The 25,044-nt window shown below is 36.4% G+C and overlaps 1 protein-coding gene across 1 annotated transcript; it reads right to left on the bottom strand.

The window, feature by feature from the left end:
• Positions 1 to 1,718: 1,718 nt before the first annotated feature.
• rabggta (Rab geranylgeranyltransferase subunit alpha) lies at positions 1,719 to 24,201 on the bottom strand. The gene is made up of 17 exons (XM_067371909.1): positions 24,122 to 24,201; positions 23,704 to 23,727; positions 21,913 to 22,023; positions 21,704 to 21,828; positions 16,891 to 17,078; positions 16,556 to 16,804; positions 14,629 to 14,712; positions 14,454 to 14,536; positions 14,283 to 14,378; positions 13,912 to 14,017; positions 13,736 to 13,787; positions 8,990 to 9,078; positions 8,798 to 8,886; positions 8,409 to 8,525; positions 4,886 to 4,999; positions 4,122 to 4,209; positions 1,719 to 2,537 (listed from the first exon to the last, which is right to left on the bottom strand). Exons 2-17 carry the CDS (start codon positions 23,704 to 23,706, stop codon positions 2,389 to 2,391), a joined length of 1,743 nt encoding a protein of 580 aa, XP_067228010.1. The 5' UTR covers positions 23,707 to 23,727; positions 24,122 to 24,201; the 3' UTR covers positions 1,719 to 2,388.
• Positions 24,202 to 25,044: the final 843 nt, after the last annotated feature.

Consider the following 25,044-nt stretch of genomic DNA (forward strand, 5'->3'; position numbering starts at 1 on the left):
GAAGGCGCATGAATGAAGGAGCAATAGGCACTTCATCTGAAGACCTTTTGATTTCTGTTTATCGCTGATTTAGCAAGTTGTAAGGAAGTGGCTAAATTAAAATACACTTTTGTTTGAGTGAGCAGTAGGCAACCAACTAAATGTATTAACCAACTTATTACACCCTCTGACGAAGATCAGACTGGCGAGTTTATGTCTGTGAGTTTACAGCGAAATCCCGGGGCGAGTATCTCGCCATCGGGTCCCTAATGACTGAACAATTGAAATATGGGATATCCAGAATCATCAAATATCTAAATTAATGCATAACTAATGATGAATTTCTAATTGGAAACACAACCTAAGTGTAATAATCATTTGAAATTGGAGTCAGATTAAGCGAGTGAAATTAAGTGAACTTAATAGAGACGCTGAAAAGGCATACACACGTTAACCTTCGCCCGGGGGCGTCGCAGTCCGTTTTTGGGCCGATGCGGGGTTCCTTACAGATAGATAGATAGATAGATAGATAGATAGACACACAGACAGACAGAGACAGATGGATATAGAGATAGATAGACAGACAGACAGACAGACAGACAGATAGATAGATAGACACAGACAGAGACAGATGGATATATATATATATATAGATACAGACAGACATACGGATGGATGGATGGATGGATGGATGGATGGATGGATGGATGGATGGATATAGATAAAACTTGTAGTCGAGTTTCTTTATATCTTTTATTCATTGATATTTGGGCTAAATGTTCTATTAAAAAAGAAAGCTACTAATCCTGTAACTGAAATGCATGATTCACCTCATTCAGTCTTTTGAATTTTCATAGTCCTTTAGTAATTATAAAAATGCAATGTCACATTTCATGAAAACCAGTTCTTAACACATGCACAAAACGTGCTCTGTTATGAATGTATTATGAATCAACAGAGACAGCAATATTACTGTAAGCACTGCTCAAGAAGCATACAGTGCATCCACAAAGTATTCACAGCGCTTCACTTTTTCCACATTTTATGTTACAGATTTATTCCAAAAGGGATTAAATTCATTATTTTCCTCGAAAATTCTACAAACATGGCCAGGTGATGAGCAGTGACTGGTTTCCTCCAAACATGCGGCTTGCTATTCAGGCCAAAGAGTTCAATCTTTGTTTCATCAGCCCAGAGAATTTTGTTTCTCATGGTCTGGGAGTCCTCCAGGCAGACTGTCATGTGCCTTTTACTGAGGAGTGGCTTCCGTCTGGCCGCTCTACCATACAGACCTGATTGGTGGAGTGCTGCAGAGATGGTTGTTCTTCTGGAAGGTTCTCCTCTCTCCACAGAGAAACACTGGAGCTCTGTCAGAGTGACCATTGGGTTCTTGGTCACCTCCCTAACTAAGGCCCTTCTCCCCCGATCGCTCAGTTTGGCCAGGCGGCCCACTTTAGGAAGAGTCCTGGTGGTTCAAATTTTCTTTTTTAATTTATAAGTTATAAATATGTCTACCCACTGCTTTTGAACACACTAAAGATGATATCTGTATCTACGCTGACTGAACAAATAATCTCACTGATATAAAGCACATTCCATTGGGTGCTTGCAGTCATATTTGCACAAACGCAGCATAACACTCATCTTCAATCTGAACATACTCTTTTATAAGAGCCCACAGACTAATATTTAATGCGACGCCCTCAAAGAACTAGACCAAATAGACACAGATATGGGGAAGAGACATGTTTCTTTATTGGCATTTTTACCTGCAGCTTTCACACCACAGATGGATGACATTTGCAGAGCTAAAATGGTGCATAATTCATACAGTACAAGAAGCTCACTGCCGAATATCTGCATCTTCACAGATACATCGCAAGAACAATATCTCTGCCCAAAACATGTCAGACAAGGTCAGACATCTGACCTTCAGAACTTCAAGCGCTAAAAGTAAAAGCAGATGTTGCAAAACATTTTCTCCATCAGCATGCAGTGTGGGGTTTATAGAGGTCAAATGTGATTGTGAACCGTTATTTATCACACACAAACACACAGACAGGATGCAGACTGTTTTTAAAGGCACAATTCACCCAAAAATAAAAGTTTTTTTCTCAGGTCTGTGAAATGCGTCTGAAGTTAAATGTCATTTATTTTAATTAAATTAGGACTGTCACTGTATGGAAAAGCATGAACATTCATCAAAATATCATATGGCCTAACAAAATACAGTTAAATAACTGACTTTTCATTTGTGGGTGAACTATCGCTTTAAGTCTGTTTAGGTTCAGCACATGAGGTACAGGTTTAGAAATGGTTAGTGAGCTCTAATTAGTCTCTAAGGCAATACATGTAGTAAGTCACACAGATACACACAGACACACACACAAACACACACAGACACACACATCAAAGGGACAGGGCAGTAACCATTGGCAACAGCTGGCTCAGCTCAGACTCTATGTTGGCAGTTTTGTGGACAGGGTTTCCACGCAGATCCAGTCTGGTCAGTTTCATGCATGACGCCAATGATTCAAGAACAGAGAGTTTACTGATTTCTGAGAAATGCATTAAGAAAACCCTTTTAACAGTAACAAAAATTACATTACACACAAAAATGTAAATTACACACTAACAATCTCAGATAAGAAGGTCTGTACACTTACAGTCAGCAGAATGTCTAAAGTGCAACCATCAAAATAAAGTGTAACCAATACAGTACATTACATATTCTTAGCTAGTAAAATAAAAATATAAGTATAGTCATGTAATATTAGGTTTAATTTATATGTTTTAATATTGTTTAATATTTAATATATGCATGTTTAATATTTATTTATACTACCATTCAAAATACTTTCATGTTTTTGAAAAATGTCTCTTCTGCTCACCAAGACTGCATTTAATTTGATCAAAATACGTTAAAAGTAGTTATGATATATAGCAGCCCAACCAAATCAGCATATTTTTAATAATATATTTTTATGTTTTTTTTTTTTTTGTCAGGATTCTATGATGAACAGAAAGTTCAAAAGAACAAAATGTATTCTGATTTTTTTTTTTTATTATTATACATTTAATGACATTATACACTGTCAATTTTGATCAATATAATATAGCCTTTCTGAAAAAAGTATTAATTTCTTTAAAAAAAATATATATATTTTGTATTATAAAAATATAGTAAAGAAAATTAACACACTGAGTTGTAGTTGTCAGGGTTTCGAGGTCAACATATTTGTGCGTGTGTGTATTTTAGTCAAACCGAAAATTATTCGGACACTAGGTATCATTTTTGATAAAATTTTACTAGTGGGTGCAGGACACTATAGTTCATTTATGTAAGTGGGGATAGCAAAATAAAGTAAACTGTGACATACTATACCCAAAAATTCTTCATACAGAGGACTACCAGTAAAACTGATAAAAATTTGGAACCAAAAATTATTCAGACACTTTGACCTGACCATGTTTTGCTTAAGTGTTATCTGACATAATTAAGATTATTTTTTTCTGACACAGTTTAACTCTGAGATCTTGTCATATTTTATTACCAACTATAGTGAATAAACTGTAATAACGAATGAAATATATATATAAAATATTATATTATAATATAATAATATAATATAATATAATATAATATAATATAATATAATATAATATAATATAATATAATATAATATAATATAATATAATATAATATAATATAATATAATATAATATATTATATTATATTATATTATATTATATTATATATATGAAGAGTTTCGTTGCAAAACGAGATAAATCCGTTTTTAACATTTTTGTCAAAACATGTTTATTATTATGTTATCATGTTATTATTTTGTTCTATGGTGCTACTTAGCTGTACTTTTTAAGTTATGAAGGTTTAAATCAAAACAAACCAACTGCAGTTGAATTGATATTAATTGGAATGCACAACCAAAAAACAAGATTTTTTAAAAATTAAAAAAACGGAGTTATCTCGTTTTGCAACGAAACTCTTCATATATATATATATATATATATATATATATATATATATATATATATATATATATATATATATATATATATATAGAGAGAGAGAGAGAGAGAGAGAGAGAGAGAGAGAGAGAGAGAGAGAGAGAAAAGGATACGATTGTTCTTCAGAGAAACCTCCTCTAGTTTAGGCAGATGATATAGTCCCTCCAGACTTTCAATGGCATTATGATCGGCCTCCAGCACCTGAAGAATTAAACCACTCCATATGAAGCACAATTCACCTTACTAATGCAATCATTTCAAAGAAACACAGAGTTAGGGAATTGTTCAATTGTCTGTGCAAAAACGCACTAGACGGATGTCTTTAACTGTTGCACTCGTGCATTGCATCTTTTGCAGAAACTCACACATGGCACGGTGGTCTAAAAATGCAGCTCTAAAGTTAAAAGAACTTCAATCATGACAACTCTGAGAATAGTTTTACCGTGTTATTGAATATGTTAATGTTATTTGGCCTTGGTAGGCTAAGTCTGCTACTGCTGCTGCAGAGCAAATATGGACAATCCTGCTGCTGCATAAACAGGCATACGGATCTAGGCAGGTGGAGCTGGGGAGGTGGAGGGGTTCAGAGGAACTCTGATAGCACTGCAGGACTAGATTACAGCAAACACTGAACCAGACTATTTAATGTCGAGCAAGCAATCTCATTGGCTGCAGTATCAGCAGAGGCCAATCAGCTTGTGCCATACGGTAATGATGTGATCGCAGATAGCATGTAAAGGACAGATCTCAAAAGCCTGCATTTTTTTGCGTTCCAATAACCTGCTTCTCACATTTTTTAACAGCAAAACGCATTCTGTTTGAATGGTGCCTAACAGTTATTTGTGGGAAATGATGAAGAAAAGAAGCATGGGTTCACCTCTAGGCACTGCAACATGGCAAACTGAGGTGGCAGTCGCACAAGCTGATTGGAGGAGAGGTTTATATGGGTCACCAAGAGAAGTTGATCGAGGTGACACAAGGTCGTCAGGTTCTGAAGTAGGAGAGAGAGAGAGAGACAAAAAAAGATGTCTAACTGCAAGATATTCCAGGGTAAAATTTGGTTTCAAGCATTGCAACATTGACTGAAACAGACGCAACTTGTTCTGCAAAAGGATGGGGTCAACGCCAGAGAAACTCAGAGAGCTAATGTTTGAAAATAAGGGTATGTTTCCACCTGGTATAAAGAAGTGTGTTGGTTGATCAGATCACAAGTGTACAACACTAAATGCAGGTGTAAATGGGATCTAAAACATTTTGAGCTTGTCCACTTTTGACCTCTTCCAGAGGTAGTTGAAAACACATTTGCTTTCATAGTGTAAACGCTCATGTGGTCGGATGTGTTCAAACAGACACTAAAGACCTTCTACTCTCTGTCCTAATGTGTAAACATTATATGAAACATGCTAGTCAGGTGGGGTTTAAACTTTGTCGGCTGAGGACTCAAGTTTGGTTTGAAGGTGAAAAATGTACCAAGCACAATGTTCTCTCTTCATTCCTGATTTATAACACACACTCACAGCGTTCAGCTGGTCTTGTGGCTGTCAGAGCACAAATGAAAGCTGATGTTCTCCATATGTTTTTTGTCATCTCTGGTACATCCATTAGATCGAAAGATCTAAAAAAAAACATACATTTACCCACCCATAGACCCTCCCCTCGAAGAAATCAGGACAGAAGTGGTTGAAAGTGGACCAAAGGGATTAAAACACCAAGTTTAAACGGGAATGTGCCTCACTGGTCCACTTGTGATCCGATCGACCAAAACGCATCTTAATACCAGGTGGAAACAGGGCCTGAGATAAGTAAAGCATGGGTTGGTGTAATACTGGTAATAAAGATTGTGAGGTGGATTATTGTGATCCATGTGGTCTGATAATCAGGGTGTGACTGCTGTTGTCACTATGCTGACAGAAACAAGAAAGAGCTGTGTGTTTTTACTGTGATTCAGAACACCCACATGGGAGTATCTATGTAACTGCACAGTGAATCTGACAATACATCTATTTCTTAAACTTTAACAGGCACACCCCCCAAAAAAAAAATATTTGTAGTTTGTCATTCCTTGTATAGAAGAGAATTATGAATAGCAACAACATTAATTAAAATACACCCACAACAAAGCTTTTCATTACATTCACTCGAAATTGAGACATATTTGTTTGTACATTTTGTTTTCTTTACACCAGAATGAATAAAGATTTGTTAAATAAAATGCTGAATTCACACCTCCAGTCTACTGTATTTCATTCCAATGTTATTCTTAATTGGAGTAAAACTTTTAAAACTAAATTGCTGAGTTCAAAATGAATGCTGATTGCAGGATATCATATTCAAAATGTGCTCTATTAAATGGCTGAAAGGTCTGTAAAAGATTTAAGTCAAACGACTATTATGTCTCACGTGCAAATGGTTGTGTAAGACGATTACACTGGACATTACTCATGACATTTCTTTCATGACGTTCATGTGCAACATCAGTTTCACACGAGTAAAGATATTTAAACTATTTAGTCAGGCTCATTACACAAGCACATAATGACATGCTCTTTATAAATCATCCTGATGATGTCTGGGAATACTTTTTACAATACACATTTTAATTGAATAACTCCAACCTCACATATTTTAATGTTTAGTTAAATGAACACATATAAACCAGGAATTAATAATCGTAAATACAACTTTTTTACAATGTTAAGAAACTGAAAAAGATTTTTTTTTTTTTTTTAAGTGAAACTAAAATATTCATCCCTCTGAAACTATCTAAAATAAAATTCTAAACAAAAAATAGGGACCCCATTATATTAAAAGGAACACTCCACTTTTTTTTTGAAAATAGGCTAATTTTCCAACTCCCCTAGAGTTAAACAGTTGAGTTTTACCGTTTTCGAATCCATTCAGCCGATCTCCGGTTCTGGCGGTACCACTTTTAGCATAACTTAGCATAGTTCATTGAATCTGATTAAACCGTTAGCATCGCGCTTAAAAATGACCAAAGAGTTTTGATATTTTCTCCTATTTAAAACTTGCCTCTTCTGTAGTTAAATCGTGTACTAAGACCGACGGAAAATAAAAAGTTGCGATTTTCTAGGCTGATATGGCTAGGAACTATACTCTCATTCAGGCGTAATAATCAAGGAACTTTGCTGCCGTTCCATGGCTGCAGCAGTGCAATGATATTACGCAGCGCCCGTGAGCCCCTGCTTGCACAGGGAACGTGCCTTGCAATCATGGAGACGTATGTGAGAGACGCTGCGTAATATCATTGCACTGCTGCAGCCATGATACGGCAGCAAAGTTCCTTGATTATTACGCCTGAATGAGAGTATAGTTCCTAGCCATATCAGCCTAGAAAATCACAACTTTTAATTTTCCGTCGGTCTTAGTACACGATTTAACTACAGAAGAGTCAAGTTTTAAATAGGAAAAATATCAAAACTCTCTGGTCATTTTTAAGCGCAATGCTAACGGTCTAATCAGATTCAATGAACTATGCTAAGCTATGCTAAAAGTGGTACCGCCAGAACCGGAGATCGGCTGAATGGATTCGAAAACGGTAAAACTCAACTGTTTAATTCTAGGGGAGTTGGAAAATGAGCCTATTTTCAAAAAAAGTGGAGTGTTCCTTTATCTACTTACATTTAAATTAATCATTTGATACAATGCACTTTTTGTGTACATACATGTTTTTACATTGTACTTATATTTTAAAAACACCTGCATGTAATTACATCTGTAATTAATTTCTGTAATTACATTTATAATTACACTGTTGACCCATCCCTTACACCTTACCCCTACCCTTAAACCTACCCATAACACCAAAGCTTTCCCTAACCTTACCCATATCCCACCTCAATAGCAGCAAAAGTGTTTTGCAATATCAATATGAACCCAATAAGTACATTATACTTATTTTTTGATGTAAGTACATAGTAGTTAAGGCCACTTAATATAAAGTGGGACCAAAAATAGTATTGTATTAATGAAGGCAGATCTGAAAGCAACTGGTTTGCAATTGACAGTTTTGCATTAAATAAATTTGATTAAAGATTATAAAGCCATTTTATTAAAAAGAAAAAAAAAAATGCTTGCATAAATTGTTCACAATAAGACCAGTAACCTGCATTAAGAAAATAAATAAAAACAAAATTCATACTAATTTTAAAAAAAAGAGTAGTTAGATTGTAAAAGTCCTGCCTGAACTTGATTTATGAATGTTTATTTTTTATATTAAATATGCATTAAGAAGGTGTCTCCATCATATAAATGAGAACATAAATGAAGAAAATAAGAAAACAAAAATTAAGAACAAGAAACCTTCATTGGAAAGTATAATTGAAAATAAATCTATATATAATCTATATTAATGTTTTTGGAGCAGGGTTGGCCACTCTTACCTTATTGGAAAGGCTAAACACTCGCACTTCTGCATACTCCATTTTCAGAATGGTGTTCTCAATCAGAAACTTGCTGCACAGGTCACTGTAGTAGGAAGAGCGCATGGGGTCCACTTCCTGTTACACCGAGAGCGAGAAAAACACCAATTATACGGCTTACAAAGGCAAACATCGCTATTATTATTAGCCATAGTGAGTTAGTGATCTGAACAAACACTTAACCCAGTGTTCAACACACATTATTGGAGTATGAACCAAGTCCTGAGAGCTTAGACTTGTTTCCTGATACTAAATGTAAACAATTACATATATGATGTATTGTTTGTGCCTCATTATTTCCTGTTGGCAGAGCACATCTCATTATTGAGGTTGCAGTAGTATGTTCTCACTTTAAGGGTTTGAAAGTGTGCCAGAGTCTCTTTCTCATGGCCTAGAGGATCCAGAGCTCTCATGAGGAGTATGACTGTCAGCAGACACCCTGAAACACAGTTTCTTTTGTCAAAGAGACAGCAGGAAATAGAAATACTATGTGAAATATGAATGCACAAAACACACACCCATATGAAAACACACACACTTACATTTGTTCTGAGGTTCGAGCTCCAGCAGCTGATTGCAGGACTGAAGCTCAGCCTGTAGCACTGAACCTTTCTCAACCGACAGCTCACTCCTGCAACACACAAACCAAAGACTTCTGTTATTTATATGAGGGTAAATATAGTGAGACTTTTTGGGGGATTTTTAGAATGACCAAACCCCCCCCCCCCCTTTTTTTTTTTTTTTACATTTGTTATTCCAATTGAGGATGTCACCAAAAGGAGGTTTAAAATGTGAACATTTATCTGAATTCCGATGATAAATTTGTCCCGACACAATCAAACGTTAGTAGGCCATTATACTTCTCATCATGATACCGGTTACAAACGTGAAATTTTGAAGTAATAATTGTCATGCAAATAATTGAATTATGTGTTAAAATAAATTGTAATTACATTATCTTTTCAGATAGTTTACATTAATATACAAGCACTTTAAAAATGCAATTATTCACATTGAACTAGGATACTGTATAAAATGTATGGCGGATAAGGCTGTCAAAATTAATGTGTTATATTTAATGTATTATTTTTAACACTGCAGACATTATAACAGTTTCATTCTAACTGAAACCAAGCCCCACCCTCTAAAGACATGTCAGCAAACCCGATTCTGTAAGATGATTGACAGCCGGAGGGCGGGTCACAAACCTGCTGACAGAGCACTGGGCTGATTTCTCTGTGATTGCTGTCAGTAAGTTGTGACATTATGCGTCATATTTGAAAAAAAGAATCACTTGTAGAAACTTCAATTATCAAAGCTTGACAAAAATTTCCCCATGGCCAAAACAGGAATGCGAAGGACACTGTACATGTTAGTTACACATGAAAGAAAAATTGTTATAATATTCAATTATTGCAGATTTGCAGTTCAGTGTTTGGTTTTCCTGTGTTTTGAGAAATACAGAATGTGTTTAATTTTTATATTTTCAACTTAGTGTTTTAATATACACACTATTGTTCAAAAGTTTGAGGTCAGGAAAAATGCTCTTCTGCTCACCAAGGCTGCATTTATTTGATCAAACATACAGTAAAAACAGTGAAATATTATTACAATGTAAAATAGCTGTTTTCTATGAGAATATACACTGCACAGTGTATAAAAAGTCGCTGTTTGGATTTTAAAAGGGTCTATGGATGGATCACTAATGCAGTGATTATTATGTTTCTAGCATGTTATGTTGTATTAAGATGTATCATGACCATATTCCAGGATGACAATGTCAAGATTCACCAGGCTCAAATTTTGTAAGAATTGCTGGGAGCATGAAGAATAATTTACACATATGAATTGGCACTGACCTTAACATCAGTGTATGTTTTTGGGATGTGCTCACCTCTTGCATTGTCAATAGAAGATCTTGACGAAAAAACAATGCACCTCTTGATGGAAATAAATGTTGTAATGTTATTTCCATCAAGAGGTGCATCAATTTTTGGTCAAGATCTTGTACTGACAATGCAAGAGGTGAGCACATCCCAAAGACTTTCAATGAATTTAAGGTCAGTGTCAATTCATGTGTGAAAATGATTTTTCATGCTCTTTGAACCATTCTTGCACAGTTTTAACCCTGGTGAATCTTGACATTGTCATCCTGGAATATGGCCATGATGCGTCTTCCTACATGTTTGTTTAAAGGTGCCCTAGATTCAAAAATTGAATTTACCTCGGCATAGTTAAATAACAAGAGTTTAGTACATGGAAATGACATACAGTGTGTCTCAAACTCCATTGTTTCCTCCTTCTTGTGTAAATCTCATTTGTTTAAAAGACCTCCGAAGAACAGGCGAATCTCAACATAACACCAACTGTTACGTAACAGTCGGGATCATTAATATGTACGTCCCCAATATTTGCATATGCCAGCTCATGTTCAAGACATTATGAAAGGCATTACACAAGGGCAGCCAGTATTAACGTCTGGATCTGCACAGGTGAATCAACAGACTAGGTAAGCAAGCAAGGACAATAGCGAAAAATGTCAGATGGAGCTATAATAACTGACATGATCCATGATATCATGATACTTTTAGTGATATTTGTAAATTGTCTTTCTAAATGTTTCGTTAGCATGTTGCTAATATACTGTTAAATGTGGTTAAAGTTACCATCGTTTCTTACTGTATTCATGGAGACAAGAGCCGTCTCTATTTTCATTTTTAAACACTTGCAGTCTGTATAATTCATAAACACAACTTCATTCTTTATAAATCTCTCCAACAGTGTAGCATTAGCCGTTAGCCACAGAGCACAGCCTCAAACTCATTCAAAATCAATGTAAACATCAAAATAAACACTGTACTTACGCGATTAGACATGCTGCATGACGAACACTTTGTAAAGATCCATTTTGAGGGTTATATTAGCGCGAGCTCCGGGGCGGGGGAGCACAAGAATTAAAGATTAATGAATTAAAGGGGCTGCAACCTATATATCGGTGCATAGTTAATGATGCCCCAAAATAGGCAGTTAAAAAATGAATTTAAAAAAATCTATGGGGTATTTTGAGCTGAAACTTCACAGACACATTCAGGGGACACCTTAGACTTACAGTGGGTACGGAAAGTATTCAGACCCCCTTACATTTTTCACTCTTTGTTATATTGCATCCATTTGCTAAAATCATTTAAGTTCATTTTTTTCCTCATTAATGTACACACAGCACCCCATATTGACAGAAAAATACAGAATTGTTGACATTTTTGCAGATTTATTAAAAAAGAAAAACTGAAATATCACATGGTCCTAAGTATTCAGACCCTTTGCTGTGACACTCATATATTTAACTCAGGTGCTGTCCATTTCTTCTGATCATCCTTGAGATGGTTCTACGCCTTCATTTGAGTCCAGCTGTGTTTGATTATACTGATTGGACTTGATTAGGAAAGCCACACACCTGTCTATATAAGACCTTACAGCTCACAGTGCATGTCAGAGCAAATGAGAATCATGAGGTCAAAGGAACTGCCTGAAGAGCTCAGAGACAGAATTGTGGCAAGGCACAGATCCAGCCAAGGTTACAAATAAATTTCTGTGGACTTATTTTTCCTAAGAGCACAGTGGCCTCCATAATCCTTAAATGGAAGACGTTTGGGACGACCAGAACCCTTCCTAGAGCTGGTCGTCCGGCCAAACTGAGCTATCGGGGGAGAAGAGGTAAAGAAGAACCCAAAGATCACTGTGGCTGAGCTCCAGAGATGCAGTTGGGAGATGGGAGAAAGTTGTAGAAAGTCAACCATCACTGCAGCCCTCCACCAGTCGGGGCTTTATGGCAGAGTGGCCCGACGGCAGCATCACGCTGTGGGGGTGTTTTTCAGCAGCAAGGACAGGATGACTGGTTGCAGTCGAGGGAAAGATGAATGCGGCCAAGTACAGGGATATCCTGGACGAAAAACCTTCTCCAGAGTGCTAATGACCTCAGACTGGGCTGAAGGTTTACCTTCCAACAAGACAACGACCCTAAGCACACAGCTAAAATAACGAAGGAGTGTCTTCACAACAACTCTGTGACTGTTCTTGAATGGTCCAGCCAGAGCCCTGACTTAAACCCAATTGAGCATCTCTGGAGAGACCTAAAAATGGCTGTCCACCAACGTTTACCATCCAACCTGACAGAACTGGAGAGGATCTGCAAGGAGGAATGGCAGAGGATCCCTAAATCCAGGTGTGAAAAACTTGTTGCATCTTTCCCAAAAAGACTCATGGCTGTATTAGATCAAAAGGGTGCTTCTACTAAATACTGAGCAAAGGGTCTGAATACTTAGGACCATGTGATATTTCAGTTTTTCTTTTTTAATAAATCTGCAAAAATTTCAACAATTCTGTGTTTTTCTGTCAATATTGGGTGCTGTGTGTACATTAATGAGGAAAAAATGAACTTAAATGATTTTAGCAAATGGATGCAATATAACAAAGAGTGAAAAATGTAAGAGGGTCTTAATATTTTCCGTACCCACTGTATATTAGATTTTTTTTTTAAAAGTTCTAGGGCACCTTTAAGAAATGAAAAGCTAAACTCTCCATCTTTAAGGGTTAAAAGAACCATTGCCAAACATATAACATGATAGAAACACAATAATCACTGTAATAATGATCCATTCATAGATTCTTAAGTATTTGCCTATTAAAATCCAAACAGAGACTTTTTTTTTTTGGCCGGGCAGTGTATGTTTAACTGTAATTTATTCATGTGATCAAAGCTGTATTTTCAGCATCATTACTCCTATCTTCAGTGTCACATGATCCTTCAGAAATCATTACAATATGCTGATCATCAAATGATGATCAAAAAACATTATGATTTTATCAATGTTGACAGCAGTTTTTGCTGCTTCATATTTTTGTAGAAACTGTGATAGTTTTTTCAAGATTCTTTGATGAATAAAAAGTTCAGAAGAACAGCATTTATTTGAAATAGAAATGTACTGTAGCATTATTAATGTCTTTACTGTCACTTTTGATCAATTTAATGCATCTTTGCTGGATAAAAGTATTAATTTCCTTTAAAAAAAAACATACTGACCCTAAACTTTAAACAGTAGAGCATTAAGTAGGCTAAGAATCATGGACAGGTGCATGTTGCCAATAAAATGACTTCTTTTATTGTTTGTTGCATATGCACAGTATTAATCTTACAAAGCAAGCTCTTCACCTTCACATCTGAAAGATGAAGGGTTTAGTTGTCAAAAGAAAAAGAAAAATCAAACAATTAAAATCACACACAGCAGTACCTGAAGAGTTCCTGATCAGTGGCAGAGTCTCTGCACCAGCTTTCAGCACAGCCTAAAACACACAAAGACGTTTACACACTCTTCATCTCTCTTCACTAAACACAAAACCATGCTTTCCCCCACAATGACTCCGGCAAACCATCCATCACACACACGCGTTTCAGTGTGACACTCACCGGTGTAGAGAGCACAGTCTCTGTGTGTGTGTTTCTCTGTCCAGTGGACGGTCAGGTTGTGTTCATTACTCATGTCAGCAATGGATCCGGGAGGAAGATCACACAGCTGACACAAACAGTTAAAGATCTGTGTGTGTGTGTGTGAATAAATAAAGCTACAGCTTTACAAACAAAGGATGTGTGACATGTTCATTCCCAAAAGAAAACTGGAGGTGTTTAAGGGAGTTCAGAAACAGTGACACTGATCTAGAGAATAACTCCCGCTGGAGGGACTTTGCAGAGCTTTTTCATGCTCAAACATGGAAACAAGCAAAACAGGTGCTCTTTAAAACAGGAATGGCACTGCGTGCTGACGCCAAAGTGAAGGATACCCAGACAGGACTGTGACGGAAACGCGGATGGGCGCTTCTCCACTCCACCTTCTGAGGTTGCCCGTCCAACACCAGCATCAGACCCACCGACAGCGCCTGAGAGAGAGAAACTCGTTCACTCATGCTCTAGGGAAACAATGCTGTTGATTTGAAGAGTCAGGAGTCACTTACCTGAACAGGTTTGGAGAAGGCGACAGACACCCTCTCACCCTCCCGGCTGACATAAACACAACTGATCATCTCCTCTCGCTCCGCTACACACACACACACACACAGCAGGGGTGAGCAGACTTGTCAAGTCAAATGTGGAGTAAACACACACACACACACACACACACTCACTCACCTCGGCCCAGCAGCCAGCGGTAGTAGAACCAGGCGCTCTGATCGTTGGGGTCAGTGAAGAAGGCATTATGTGCCAGCTCATATTCTAGAGAAAAAAAAAGATATAATTTCAAAATCTTGTTTTATGGCTCACTGAAATACATCGGACTAGTCAAATATTTCTTTATATACCACAGATGCTTGATTCTTACTGGCTGACAGATATTCTGAAGTGTTGATTATTTTTGCACAGATATAAAGTAGTTCCAGGTCTTTACCATATTATCATGTTATTACTAAGAGACTATGGGCCCAATTTTAACGATCTAAGCCAGTGGTCTCAAACTCAATCCCTGGAGGGCCACAGCTCTGCACAGTTTAGCTCCAACCCTAATCAAACACAACTGATGCAGGTCTTCAGGATTACTAGAAACTTTCAAACAGGTGTGAGTCGGAGCTGGTTGGAGCTAAACTGTGCAGAGCTGTGGCCCTCCAGGAATTGAGTTTGAGACCACTGATCGAAACACATGGCGCAGGTGCCCTTAGGGCGTGTCTGAATCCACTTTTGCTAGTATAACGATGGAAAAAATGGTCGGTGCACCAGGTGCATGGTCCAAAAGGGTTGTACCTAGTCTCTTAATGAGTCATGGGTGTGTTTTGGGCATTAACATCCAATTAACCAATCAGAGTCTCATCTCACATTCCCCTTAAAAGACAGTTGCGCTTGCACCATGGCAGAATTTGCAAGTGGAAAGACTGAATGCTTCTCCAGAGAGGAATCCTTTTATTTTTAATATTCGACATGTTAGTGTGCATCCGCCTATAGGCGCATATTACTAATGCACCCTTTAAATAACAAAAAAAAATAAAAAATACTGCGCCATTGACCAGATTTTTGTTGGTCGCTTTCAGTTTCCTCAAAATAGCAACATACCAACAATGCACCTGAACATCGTTTTCAGATCAGCACGCCCATGGGCGAACAGATGGGCTCGAGTGCATTTGCTATTTAAACAACGTGGTGCTGGACGTGAAAATGATAACTGCGTCAGGCTGAAACTAGCAAAAACCACTTGCGTCAGGTGTATGATAGGGCCCAGAGACACTGGCCAAGAAAATAAAAAATGAGAAACTATTTAGTTTTATAATTGTTTTATAAAGTCTTCTCACATAATAAAAATAATTTCAACTCAAATCAATATTTCTTTTCCAATTATTTATTTTTTGATGCAGCTGTGTAATAATCATTATAAATGTCAAGGTTTATTCAGTCATAATGACTATATATTATTTCTTTAATATATCAAATCATCTTTAAATATTTACATCTTTTCATTTTAAACTCAATGATCCTACTGTCATTTAATAATTAATAATTAAGTTACCCTTTAATTTACTAAGAATATTTTTTATTTCTGTGTGAGACCCTATATATTATATTATATTATATTATATTATATTATATTATATTATATTATATTATATTATATTATATTATATTATATTATTGTTTTGATTTTTAATGAACAGAACCTTACAGCTAACTATAAGAAAGAATGGGATCAGAAAATGATGCAGGCCTGATCTGAACTACCGTTCAAAGGTTTGGGATCAACATGATTTAAAAAAATAATAATAAAAAATAATAAAAAGAAATGAATACTTTTATACAGCAATGCATTGCATTGATTAATTGACAAAATATTTGTTTTTCAAATACATGCTGTTCCTTTTAAATTCCATCAAATAATCTTGAAAAAAAAGTATCATGTTTACAACTAAAATATTAAACAGCAAAAACATTGAGAATAATCAGAAATGTTTCTTGAGCATCAAATCAGCATATTAGAATGATTTCTGAAGGATAATGTGACACTGAAGACTGGACAGACAGTCTCGAGTGCCTTAATACTCACACACCGTGTGCTGCTCAAACTGAGTTCATGTACCTTTCAGAAGCTGCTCCTCACAGACTCTGTGTGAGTGAATCTGAGGTGAGGCAGTAGGGGAGGGGCTTGTGTTGGAGGCGGAGTCAGGGGCCAGCTGTGGGTGGAGCTGAGGTAACAGCGTGCTTCGGTAATGCCAGCTGGAGTAGTTGGAGAAATTGGAGCCGATCAGCCGATCTGTAAACTGCAGCTCCTGCTCCACAGAAACACCAGACTCTTTCACCACTGTGCGGCGGTAATCCCAGCAGTGGACTGAGGAAAGAGACGGAACAAATACACGTTAGAGAAAGAGAAAAATATACAGTGCATTCTTAGATGGGTCCTGCTCGTTCCATTACAGTTGCGTTCGTCCAGGCCGAGGCAGCGGTCGCAGAGACCGAGCTCTCGTGTCCAATCAGGCTGGGGCAGGCGCGTGTTCACCCAGGTGCGGTGGTGCCAGCAGCCGTAAGACTTGGGGTTCACTTTCAGACAGGCCTCGATGAAGTGCAGCTCGGACTCGTACAGCTTCTGCACCTCATCCTTCTCTCTAGACACACAGACAAACAGATCACGGTCTTCAAAACACTCTTTTGGTCAGGGGTTGTAATTAATGGTTTTGGTAAGTTTTAAGTTTTATTGTTTCAGAATCATGTTGATACAAAATAAATAATAATAATAATAATGATAACAATTTGTTAGGATTTTTTTATATAATTTCCTTTATTTAAATAGAAATACTAAATGGCTTTACCAATGCAAATACGGTTGTGTGAATAATATACATAAAAATATATATTTATACACTAATTATATTACATTGGCAAAATATTACAATTTAACCAATTTATAGAAGCCCTGGTCTGAAAGAAAAGAAAAGTGAATCAATTTTAACAATTTTTATTATAATTATAAAATTTTGATTATAATTATAAGGTAAACAAAATGGATTTACCATTTAGAACATGTGTGACACACAAATATGGTTATTTGCATAAAACACATTAAATGTGTTACAAAACTAGTCATTCACTGATTCTTGAGATAAGGGACAAAATGTCTCACACACAAAAACCCTCTTTGTTAGAAATAAATAAATTCATCAAAATAAAAAGTTACATCTAAAGGAAATCTGGATACTCAGGACATTCATTGCTTTTATTTTTAAATAATTTTGTATTATTTAAATACATGCTCTATACTTGGAAAAAACATAAGTTAGCCTGTTCAATGTAAATGTAAAATTATACATTTTAATTGAAAGGCAGAGATCTGTAGCATATCAAACAATACAAAATGTAAGTCTTGAATTACATTTTCCATTTACAAAATTGCCTATCAAAAGTTGTGCCCTCTTTGCGTCAACTCAGTCACTATTTTTTATAATTCTGAAAAAATAAGGCAATGTCATGGTCATCTTCCATTCTGAGGACCCCTCTCCTATTTCCTGTTCATTGTGGATCTCACAGTAGGACACATAGTTCTGGAATTTTTATATTTTTTTATATTTTATACAAACAACGTTGAAGTCTCTGCACTCATGTCAACTCTGTCATCCCGGTGTAATAGTTTCTGTAAATAGTTGTGGGATTAATCTTGGCATTTTTGATATGTTTATTAAGGCAGCTACAACTGAGAAAGAAAACAAAATTGCTCCATTGTACAACAAGTGGTTAAGGTGGAAAAATATTCAGGTTTCATGTCTGATGGTTAACGGGGGCTCTCAAAAAGTCTATTTAATGTGATTTAATATGTCTTCTGCATATGGGGAATTGTTTTAATGTTGTTTCATGAATCTATTTACACATACTGTTTTTGTCAACTTCATCAGTTTTTGTCAATGCCGTCGTCAGTATTTGTCAACACGTCAGTATTTGTCAACACCATCAGTTTTGGTAAATTCTGTCAGTATTTGATGCCGCCGTTAGTTTGTCAACGGTGTCAGTTTTTTGTCAACAGCGGCAGTATTTGTCAACTCCGTCAGTATTTGTCAATACCGTCAGTTTTTGTCAATGCCGTCAGTATTTGTCAACGGCATCAGTATTTGTCAATGCCGTCAGTTTGTCAACGGTGTCAGTTTTTGTCAACGGCGTCAGTTTTTGTCAACAGCGTCAGTATTTGTCAACTCCGTCAGTATTTGTCAATACCGTCAGTTTTTGTCAACGGCATCAGTATTTGTCAATGCCGTCAGTTTGTCAACGGTGTCAGTTTTTGTCAACTCCGTCAGTATTTGTCAACTCCGTCAGTTTTTGTCAACGGCGTCAGTTTTTGTCAATGCCGTCAGTATTTGTCAACGGCATCAGTATTTGTCAATGCCGTCAGTTTGTCAACGGTGTCAGTTTTTGTCAACGGCGTCAGTTTTTTGTCAACAGCGGCAGTATTTGTCAACTCCGGCAGTATTTGTCAATACCGTCAGTTTTTGTCAATGCCGTCAGTATTTGTCAACGGCATCAGTTTTTGTCAATGTCGCCGTCAGTATTTGTCAACACGTCAGTATTTGTCAACACGTCAGTATTTGTCAACACGTCAGTATTTGTCAACACGTCAGTATTTGTCAACGGCGTCAGTATTTGTCAACGGCGTCAGTTTTTGTCAACGGCGTCAGTTTTTGTCAACGGCGTCAGTTTTTGTCAACGGCGTCAGTATTTGTCAATACCATCAGTATTTGTCAACGGCGTCAGTATTTGTCAATACCATCAGTATTTGTCAATACCATCAGTATTTGTCAACGGCGTCAGTATTTGTCAATACCATCAGTATTTGTCAACGGCGTCAGTATTTGTCAATACCATCAGTATTTGTCAATACCATCAGTTTTTGTCAACGGCGTCAGTTTTTGTCAATACCATCAGTTTTTGTCAACGGCGTCAGTTTTTGTCAACGCCGCCGTCAGTTTTTGTCAACGGCGTCAGTTTTTGTCAACGGCGTCAGTTTCTGTCAACGGCGTCAGTTTTTGTCAACTCCATCAGTTTTTCTCAACGCCGCCGTCAGTTTTTGTCAACGGCGCCGTCAGTTTTTGTCAACGGCGTCAGTTTTTGTCAACGGCGTCAGTTTTTGTCAACGGCGTCAGTTTTTGTCAGCTCCGTCAGTTTTTGTCAGCTCCGTCAGTTTTTGTCAGCTCCGTCATCAGTTTTTGTCAACTCCGCCATCAGTTTTTGTCAGCTCCGTCATCAGTTTTTGTCAACTCCGCCATCAGTTTTTGTCAACTCCGCCATCAGTTTTTGTCAACTCCGCCATCAGTTTTTGTCAACTCCGCCATCAGTTTTTGTCAACTCCGCCATCAGTTTTTGTCAACTCCGTCAGTACTTGTCAACGGCGTCAGTTTTTGTCAATGGCGTCAGTTTTTGTCAATGACATCAGTATTTGTCAACTCCGTCAGTATTTGTCAACTCCATCAGTATTTGTCAACTCCATCAGTATTTGTCAATGCTGTCAGTATTTGTCAATGCTGTCAGTATTTGTCAATGCTGTCAGTATTTGTCAACTCCATCAGTATTTGTCAACTCCATCAGTATTTGTCAACTCCATCAGTATTTGTCAACTCCATCAGTATTTGTCAACTCCGTCAGTATTTGTCAACTCCGTCAGTATTTGTCAACTCCGTCAGTATTTGTCAACTCCGTCAGTATTTGTCAACTCCGTCAGTATTTGTCAACTCCGTCAGTATTTGTGAACTCCGTCAGTATTTGTCAACTCCGTCAGTATTTGTCAACTCCGTCAGTATTTGTCAACTCCGTCAGTATTTGTCAACTTCGTCAGTATTTGTCAACTCCGTCAGTATTTGTCAACTCCGTCAGTATTTGTCAACTCCGTCAGTATTTGTCAACTCCGTCAGTATTTGTCAACTCCATCAGTATTTGTCAATGCTGTCAGTATTTGTCAACTCCATCAGTATTTGTCAACTCCATCAGTATTTGTCAATGCTGTCAGTATTTGTCAACGCCGTCAGTTTTGGTAAACTCTGTCAGTAATTAGCACCGTCAGCACCGTTTATTGTGTTAAAATATTAAAACATCAACTGAACTACATGATAGCATATCACGTCTGATTTACCTAAGAATATTGGTTATATGTGATTAATATTAAAAAGCAGGGAGGAGAATTAAGGAATTTAAGAACTGGATTGTTCATAATAACACTAATCCAAGAAAGAAAATTAGAGAATTGTTTTCCTTTACTAAACACCATTATTACATAACTGAAGATTTTACACTGTTGTTGGATGGATCAAATTAAAATGTCATGCTTTTTAATGCGTCTGACAGAGTTGACACACATTAAGTTCTAAAGTGAAAAAAAAAAAACATTTTCAGAAAAACCTGTTCCCTCACATGATTAGCTGAGACCTTTGCCTACAAATATATCAGTTTAAAAATAATGAATTAATAAATAATAAAAACTAACCTCTAAAACATGTTTTATCCCTTATCTCAAGAATCAGTGTATTAATGGTATTACACTGGAAAAATATTATAATAATTATAAATGTATTTAACCAATTTTCAGAAGCCCTGGGCAGAAAGAAAAAGTATTGATTTCAAATCAAATGAAGAAACATTGCTTAATTTCTTATAATACATTTTAAGTCAAAAATTAATTTCAACAAATACACAAAAAAGATTTTGCATTTAATACATGTGTGATTTGCATAATATACATAAATCATGCCATAAATCTAGATACTAAATCAATATTGGCAACATTTAGAAGTAAATGTAACCAATTTTCAAAAGCCCTGGAATAAAAATAAGCTGATTTGATCAAACACAATTTTTAGATATTTTTATAATAAGTATTTAAAATATTAAAAGAAAGTTTAGTTCACTTAGATTTAACATTTAATACATGCGTGACATGCAAATATGGTTATTTTTGCACACCATCAGCTGTAAACACTAAGATTTTCTGACTGTGATGAAAGTGAACGCTAGACTAAACACACGTCAGAAATATGTGCTGTGACAGAACTGATATGTCGTATCTGATGGTGTTAACAAGTACTGAGTGACAAAGCACAGGTGAAGATACAAGAAAAGCACAGGTGAGAGAATGAAAGCAATGCATGTAAATATACCTCAGCAGATTAACATGATTCCTTAGTCAACCTAATACTTGTTTCTTGAATAAAGCATGTGTGTGTTATGGGCTGACATGATAGCTGGATCTGTCTCTCACCGTAACACCTCCAGCTGCAGCAGCACTTCTCTCCTGTAGTTCCACAGTGTGGCGATGTCCGGGTTTGAGGACAGGAGCTGCTGAGTCAACTGCAAAGCCTCCTCGTCATGTTCTCCAGCGCTCCTCTGACACACACACACAGAGAGAGAGAAACTTTAACACACTTCGACTCGAGCGGGACCTCATTCCTCACACGCTGCAGAACAAACCTTCTTCAGGACAGCGTCGCGAGCCAACACAAACGCCTTCAGCTTCTGTTCTCTCTCCTTCCTCTTCTCCTCCTCCTGCTGCGCGCTCGTCTTTAACTTCACACGGCCGTGCTGATGATCACACACAAACACACAGATGTGTTCAAACTGAGCTCCGGGGCCCCGCGAAGGAATGCTGAGGGGCCCACGAAAATGTTTATAGAATTTTTTTTTAATTATAATAATAAAATAATAATAAATAAGAACTTTATAACTTTATAAATAAATAAATTTATAATAAATTAATTAATCTAACAGCATAGATTTATTTAGTACCGTACAACAGTGAGTAGAACAAAAAGGAAAATAATGTAACAATAGAAAGGAAATATGTTATGCATATTTATACTATTCATTTTTACACAACATAAACTGACTATTTTCACCTGAGAATTGGAGCCAAATTACAGGGGTGTAAAAATGACTTTAGAAAGATGGCAGCATCATTATTATTATTTTTTTTTTACACAGAGATTGGTAGGTCTATTAGTAAAATCTGTTGACTTTAGCAATCTTTGTTTCATTATATGCCAACATTGACAGTTCGAAAATTGCAAAAAGCACTTCTTGTGTTTTTTGCCTCAGGTTTGCATGCCTGAAACTCAAGACGTATTACAGAGATAATATCCTTTTAGATTCTGCTTCTTAAACTTTCCTTTTGGTATCTTAATTTTAAAGGCCCTCGATAGTTCAGTCCAGAGATGTGGAGGCGCATTAAGATCTCCATGAGTAAATTGGTAAATTGTGCACATTTTCTGGGGTCAAAAACTTACAGCTGATACTTTTCTTCATTTAAAGAGGAATATCTAAAGAAGAAGCTTGGGGGCATTATGAATCTTTTGTGTCGAATCATGATTCGGATCACGTGTCAAACCGGCAAACTTCTGAAATCATGTGACTTTGCCGCTGATTCGACACAAAAGATTCATAATGCTCCGTAGCTTCCTGAAGCAGTGTTTTGAAATCGGCCATCACTATACAAGTCGTTATTTTGTTTTTTTGACGCACAAAAAATATTCTCGTCACTTTATAATATTAATATTGAACCACTGTACTCACATGAACTGATCTAAATATGTTTTTAGTAACTTCATGGATCTTGAGAGAGGAAATGTCATTGCTGGCTATGAAGGACTCACTGAGCCATTGGATTTCAACAAAAATATCTTAATTTGTGTTCCGAAGTTGAACGAAGGTCTTACAGGTGTGGAACGGCATGAGAGTAATTAATAAATTACATTAATTTCATTTTTGGGTGAACTAACCCTTTAAACTTTTTTTTTTTTGGCAAGTTCATTTTTAAGGTTCAATCCCAGTGATATGAGGATCTCAATGCAGCTCCACGTCCAATTTGCTGAATAACAAAAACAAAATGTGGGTCACTTTGCATACAGCTGATCCTCATTGTATTTTAAGAAGAATCTCTAAAGAACAAATAATATTTAAATTAGAAATATCGAATTTCTCTCTATCAAAACAACTGCATAGAGCATTCCTGTTGGAGTCCGTCACGTCTAAAGGATCTGCTATACATTACTGAAGACAACACTAGAATTCCATGATTGACTTCTTTATCAGTAAATATATAGGAATTTGATTAACATAAAAACAGTTAAAATAAACTGATACAAATACTACATCTAACAGTACAGTACTGACTGTTAGGATGGGATTGATCATCTGAGCATCTGAAAGCATGAAACCCCTGCAATAGATGGAAATGAAATAACACTGAAAGAAAGAACAACTCACCATAATTCACCACCTGATTAAGATCTATAAATAGGAAAACACAGTAAGATGACATTATTTTTAATGATTTTTCTTAATGCATATGTGCAAAAGCATGTTTAAGACAGATGATACATCTTGAATATGAATATGACCCACACAACACACACTCAATGAACACCTCCATTTCATGTGACATGTAAAATATCGCATCAGCACACACTTCCTACCCCTTAAAACACGATAACACATGAGAGTAGAGCTCTAAAGTCATCACAGGTCTAAACAGATCTGCAATGATTGATCTGTCATACTGATGCACAATCATTCAAGCTTCACAGCACGCGGAAAACATCGCTTTAACCCGAGGCTGGAGTTTCGGGATAAACATTATATCCACTAAACAGCTTTATATGATAAAGAGCGTGTTTTGTTTTACCTGTGTGTTTGACTTCAGGGTGTGATGGATGTGTAATAAATGCGATGTGTACTACAAACAACTCTTCCGTCGCTTCAAAAATACGTCATTGTGATGTCCACTAGCGCCCTCTAGACAAAAGCTGCGCGAGAGTTTAGTTTCCACAGCACAGACAGAATGACTGCGACAAGACAGATAATAATAATAAAAAATAAATAAATAAAAAAAACAGAATAAGTGATTAAAAAATTTTAAATATAATATATAAATAGACAATATATGAACAGATATGTCAAACGCAAGGGAATGTAAATAAGGTATTAAATAAATAAAGAATGAATAGTGTTGTTTATTGTATTATATATATATATATATAGAGAGAGAGAGAGAGAGAGAGAGAGAGATAACCACATTACTTTATATTACATTGTATTGTATTATACATTATATTGTATATTACATTATAATAGTAGGCCTACATATTTGTAATTGTATGTCATATTATAGTTCAGTCTGTTTTACATTTCTAATTAAAGACGTCATAAAATTAAAAATATGAATTATGATATTTTCTCTTCTGAAAAATATTATTTTTTCCAATGTAGGAATAGGCCTATTAACCAGACTGATAAAAGATCATATAGGCTATTATATATACAGTATCTCACAGAAGTGAGTACACCCCTCACATTTTTGTAAATATTTTATTATATTTTCATGTGACAACACTGAATAAATGACACTTTGCTACAATATAAAGTAGTGAGTGTACAGCTTGTATAACAGTGTAAATTTGTTGTCCCCTCAAAATAACTCAACACACAGCCATTAATGTCTAAACCGCTGGCCACAAAAGTGAGTACACCCCTAAGTGAAAATGTCCAAATTGGGCCCAAAGTGTCATCACTGGGCTGGTGGATGTGAGAGACCTTGCGCTCCTCCAC

This window comes from Chanodichthys erythropterus, chromosome 20, assembly GCF_024489055.1.
Source record: "Chanodichthys erythropterus isolate Z2021 chromosome 20, ASM2448905v1, whole genome shotgun sequence".
Lineage (NCBI taxonomy): Eukaryota > Metazoa > Chordata > Actinopteri > Cypriniformes > Xenocyprididae > Chanodichthys > Chanodichthys erythropterus.

Bases quoted from the DNA above. Each gene is read 5' to 3' on its own strand.
- rabggta (XM_067371909.1), bottom strand. The intron at 14,537-14,628 runs GTGAGTGAGTGT...GTGTGTGTGTAG, and splicing joins CCGCTGGCTGCTGGGCCGAG to CGGAGCGAGAGGAGATGATC. The intron at 14,018-14,282 runs GTATCCTTCACT...TGTTTGTGTCAG, and splicing joins TCCGTCACAGTCCTGTCTGG to CTGTGTGATCTTCCTCCCGG.